Consider the following 6,000-nt stretch of genomic DNA (forward strand, 5'->3'; position numbering starts at 1 on the left):
GTCCAAGGAAGTCATTGCTCCACTATATTCGCCATTCATCAGACGTATCATTGAGTACAATGCCCCCTTTGGTATGTAACTAACCAAGCATATTCAGCAACAGAGGTTCCTCACTAAAAGAATACAGGGCATAAGTAAAATGTCCTATGCAGACCACCTCAAGGCCCTATCACTGTATTCTGTCTCCTGCAGGCTTTTGAGGGGAGATCTATGGCTGCCATATAGGGCATTGTCAGACCTCACTCTGATGGACCTCCTACATATCCACACAACAAACAGCATGAGAATTACCAGTTCTAAAGACTGAAGCCTTCCCTGTGATATAAATAGGACCTGCTGGAGAGATAGGTATGTATCCCAGGGACTACGCTGTCTATGGAACAGCTCCTCACCCATGTGAAGCAGAGCTCCTCCCTAACTCAATTCAAGTGCAACTTGGACAATTGGATGGGAAACCAGAAATTCATCCCTGGTTTGGCACCTATGTATCTAATGGACATAGGTAACCTATAAATGGTTCATATCCCAGGCCCATGCTTACAGTTATCAAGGGTATCAGAACTTGTGAGAGATTTGGGATGCATGGCTAGGCTTAAAAAGTCCCTTGTGCTCATTGGCCTAGTAAATACATATGAAACTATGCTCATTCAAACCAGATCATATTGAAATTGTCATTAGATAATGTAACAAACATTTAATTATTCTACATACTCATCCCCTGTCTTCATTATCCATACTTTATCTCACACTGGCAGCATGTTCTCATTCTATCTATAAACGCAACCTTCAGCATTAGGTTGGATAGGCAATAACAGACCTGGTGCTGCCTCTATGGGCACTGGCCTCTGCCAAACGCCCAATGCAGAGATATACAGCAAGCTTTTATTCCCCAGTAAAGAAGCACCTTTCCTCCCTGCATGGCCATTAAACAACAAAGTAATAAAACTTAGGTCACCTTTATCCTCATTAGGGCTTTATCACTGTATGCCATCAGCAATGTGAGTTTAAAAAGGCTATTTGTAGTAATATTTGCTTACCTTTTTAAGAGTCCTACTGTTTTTTTTTCATGACCAGTTTATTGATGCATGGAGCATTCTTTTTCTCCAGTTTTTTTCTTAGCTTCATCATTTGTTGAAAAGTAAGTTTCATATTTCCTTAAATATGGACATGACTGAAGCAAATTACATAGTGAAGTGCTTTGTAAGCAATGCACCAACCTATCATGGTTTTTGAAAAAGCTCATGTCTTGGGATGTTAGATTTGAGGACAATCTATAATCTACTGACAGGACCTTACAAAAGAAGATTTTATTATAGGATACAGTCAGCATCACTTAACGGACTGATAAACAGCAGTACAGACTGTAGGTTATGAGGTGGCTGAGGGGGTCTCAGGTTAAAACCCCACACTATATGTTGTATCCATATTGTGACATAACCCTTTGAAGGGATCTTACAGAATGTATTAACTAAGATATTGTAGAGACTGACTGTGACAAACTGAATCCATTGCAGGGGTTGAAGCTTGTAGACTGCACTGATACACTTGTTAATAAATAGTGGAAATGCCTGTCATTAATGATTCTTTCAGCATGATTGTACTGCATTGTGTAACTTACTAGTGTTTATTCCGCACTAAGGCAAGTTTTCTGAATTTGTAACATACCAAATTTTTTTTGTTCTTTCAGATGGCCCCCAAAATGTGCAATTGTATCCCACTGAATCAATAGTAAAAGAGGGAGATACGCTGACTTTATCATGTAGGGGAGAATCTAATCCAAGTCCAAGCATCAGATGGGAGAAACTGGGCTCTGAACACCAGGATAACTGGAACATTTCCACATCCAAGGGACAATCAATGCTGACCATTCCAAACATCACTTCCAGAGAATATGGCACCTATGTATGCATTATAGAAAATGAAATTAACAGAACAGAACTATATGGGTTTTTCACAGTGTTATGTAAGTAAACGCATTTGCAAAACCCTGATTTGCGTTTGTTATTCTGAGAATCATATATAATGACTTAATGAGGTAGAACTGTCTGAAGCGTGTTGTGTAACCGTCCATTCATAAATATGGTTCCACCATTACAACTCATGTTTCTAAGCTGTTACTGTCTTAAAACTGTGTCCCTATTTGCAAAGCATTTATTCTGCTTTCTCAGATGAAAAACAAGTTAAAAAGAATATTATTGCCCAGACTTAAACAAAGTCTATCTCTACACTCCCATCAGAATTAAACCAGTTCATACTGAAAGTATCATTAGGTAATTTCCAAAAGGCATTGCCATTATTTGCTCTCATTTTTTACTCTTGATGTTTTAATGTAAATAAGTTGTTTTTTTTCCTTCCATGTAAATATTTAACTCTATTATCCTATGTTAAAGATAGCTGATGGATTATTTTCAATTATTTATCTCTTGTTTATTGTTTTAAATACACCTACAGTGTATTTGTATTTACTGTCTTGTTCATATGTAATAGTTTAATTGTCTGTTCTTTTTCTGTGGAGCTTTTCTCCCCAGGCCTCTGCTGTAAATGGACCTGTGTCCAGTCGGACGTTCCCAGTAAACTAATGTAAAATAAAAATAAATAAATAAATAATGCAACAAACACTGGGTCTATATTATCTAGCCGAAAGCTGTTTACAGCCAATACGGCAATATCGAACAATAAACCGCAAAATCCCACTAACGCAAATAGCCAGGTCACTGATTTTTTTCCTCAGGGAAAAAAATCGTTTGGCTGTCACCGTGAAATTGCCCTTTACTCCACTGTAGTGCAATCTCAGAGTTGGTATATTTAGTTAGGGGGTGTGTGGGGAGTACAGCCCCCCACATCGGTGGGTGTGTCGGGCGAAACCCCCCACTTTGTAATGATTTAGGTGGTCTGTTGTATTTGGTTGGTACACCAATTTTTTTTTAAGAAAAAAATCGGTGACCTGCACATTCGCGTTAGTGGGATTTCGTGGCTTATTGTTCGATGTTGCTGTATTCGCTTTTGTCAAGATCATATAGACCCCAAACATTTACTTATCCTACGTACACATCTTCATTATCCATCCTACATACACATCCCATAATCTTCATTATCCATCCTACATACACATCCCATGGTCTTCATTATCCATCCTACATACGCATCCCACAATCTTCATTATCTTTATTGGAAACATTTGCACATCTCGTTGATGGTCGTGACATACTAATGGCAGAAGGACTCTGTACTGAAAGTTTTAATAATGTGGCAAGACTGTTGCACTGGAGATTGTGCAAACATTATGGTATCGAAGTGGTTGAAAAACACTGGAAACATGAGCCACAAAGCATCATAGAAAATGATGAAGTCTACATTACATGGGATCACCCATTAGAAGCAGATCAAAAGATAGAGGCTAGAAAACCAGATATTGTAGTCCATGTAAAGAAAACAAAAGTAACATTGATCATTGAAATCACCATACCCAGTGACTACAGTGTCTTGTGCACATGGAGACACAAAATCATAAAATATCAGGATTTGTAGGCATAAACCAGAGCAACGTGGAAGAAAGATACCCAGACAGTTCCAGTAGAAGTAGGAGAGATGCATCTTATAAAAAAGAATCTTCAATTGTATTTAGACATGTTACTGATATGTGTAACCTGTATGAATTTCAGAAGGAGTCATTACTAGGCACATTGCAGGTGTTGTGAAGAGCACTTCTGTCTGACATCAAAGATTGAAGCAATAACTATTTTCATAAACTTTGGTCGCACTTCGATTTAGGAATTTGGTCCACTCTCATCATGATATTAGAAACCCAAAAGACTTCATTATCCATCCTACATACACATACTGGCCATTCCCACTGTCTTCATTATCCATCCTATATACATATCCCGTGGTCTTCATTATCCATCCTACATACACATCCCACGATATTCATTATCCATCTTGCATACACATCCTAAGATCTTCATTATCCATCCTGCATACACATCCTGCGGTCTTCATTATCCATCCTACATATACATCACGTGGTCTTCATTATCCATCCTTCGTACACCCGTGGTCTTCATTATCCATCCTACATACACATCCATCTGTCTTCATTATCCACACTTAATCTCACACTGGAAATATATTCTCTTTGCATTTTTAAACCTGCGTCTTATCCTCAGAGACTTTAACTTGAACTGGTCTGGACCACAAAACACTTGTCTTAATCAGATCTTAAGCTTATTCATTCTCTCACAAGGAATTACTGAATCCACACACCGTAATCGACCTCCTTCAAAGGAAAGTCTTCTTGACATTTTTCTTAGAATTGCACCACATAGGTGTCACTCTATACATATCCTTCATAACTTTCTCTTTCTTTGACCACTTACCTTTTAAATCTTTTTGACCTTTTAAACAATGAAAGCTTCCTCCTTGTATTGTGCAATGGAAACAGTTTCCCTTTAATAAGTACGTGTCCCTTACTTAACAGAAGGTTGCAACTCTCATCCCCCTCCCTAAATCCACTAATCACACCTGATTTGACCAGTTCTGAACCAGGACATTACTCTTCCTTATCACTAAAGTTCTGCAAAAAAAATTCTATATAAGCAGATTTTGCAGTTCATCCAAGACAAATCTTGTCTGTCTCATTCATATTGTGTGTTTTGCCTGTCAAAAATACAATTACTACCCTGCTTCCAGTAGCCAACATTATTGTTTCAAATGTTGTACTTGGGACTTGCTACTGTCACAATTATTCTTTTGTAAACACCTTTACTGAATTATCAGTTGTGACATAGGCACATTTACATTTATATAAAAGTAATTAAACTGTATTAACATGTTAAAATCAGCAAACATGCTTCAGAGATATTGCTGTATATCATATAACCTAAGGAACATTACATAAATTATTCAATTCCTGTGCCTTTTTTAAACAAAAAACATCTTTATTAAACCATCACTTACAAAATAAGCAATCATACATTTATATAAATGAAAACAAACCACACCAACACAATCCTATTTGCAAGCATTTTACATCACAATTATTCTTGATTTAAAAAGTCTTTGACTATGCTGATTATGATCTTTTTCAGGATCTAGCTTCGTTAAAATTTGGCTCAAATGTCTTGTGGTAGGAGCAATCTCCATAACATACATTTTCAGGTTAAAGCTGCTAATTCTTTATCATCTTCTGCTCACTTTAGTTTCAGTGTGGCAGATTTACATATAAATATGGATATATATCTGTATGCATGTCTGCTTGCATTTGTGTGTATATATGTATAATGTATAGATGTTCTATGCTGTTTTAAATTTACCAGTCTATATTTACCTCCTGTTTATTCCTGTTTTATGGGTCATGGCTGAAAATGTCAACTGATTAGCCTATCCACACAGGTATCAAGGTAACAAATGAGTGAATGAATGAATGAATGAATAAGTAAATAAGTACATACATACATAAATAAATGATTTGCATAGACTTGGGATTGCTCATCCATGATAGCCTTTACCTGTCTATGTTTTTATTTCTGCTTTATATTTATGTTTTATATAGTTCTATTATATAATTTATAACTTATATAAATGTATGTTTTTATAGTTGTAAAGGGCTACAAACAACATTATAGACAGCTGCATTAAGCTTATAGGGTCAACAATGAATTATTGCACACATTTTTAAATTTGTGATAGGGTGATAGAGTCACAGTCTGATGACACACTCTAATTTTCTTGATCTATTCCTGTTTTAAATCATAGTCTCCTTCTCAGATTGTCTTTTTGTAATCTCACACTTTCGATGACCTATTTTATGGCTTCATAGGTAGTAAGATATACAGATGAGACAACCACTGAGGAGTCTAGCCTTGTTTCCTAGCTATTCTAGTACATTCTTTGGAAAAATCTCTTGCTCAGAGATACATAGTAGGCAATGAATGCTGAGGTATTCAAACTGGAGACTACAGAAAGCAGCTTGTTAACAGCTGATAGACTTAATCCCCTGTC

The 6,000-nt window shown here is 36.6% G+C and overlaps 1 protein-coding gene across 1 annotated transcript in view; it reads left to right on the forward strand.

The window, feature by feature from the left end:
- Window positions 1-6,000, forward strand: part of LOC122788337 (contactin-5-like) — a 28,823-nt gene that overhangs the window by 11,252 nt on the left and 11,571 nt on the right. Inside the window, exon 3 of the mRNA XM_044055413.1 lies at window positions 1,688-1,963. Coding sequence (XP_043911348.1) covers window positions 1,688-1,963 — 276 coding nt within the window. The remainder of the gene's footprint in view (window positions 1-1,687; window positions 1,964-6,000) is intronic.

This window comes from Protopterus annectens, chromosome 13.part0 (genome assembly GCF_019279795.1).
Source record: "Protopterus annectens isolate FY-2018-M chromosome 13.part0, PAN1.0, whole genome shotgun sequence".
Classification (NCBI taxonomy): Eukaryota; Metazoa; Chordata; order Ceratodontiformes; family Protopteridae; genus Protopterus; species Protopterus annectens.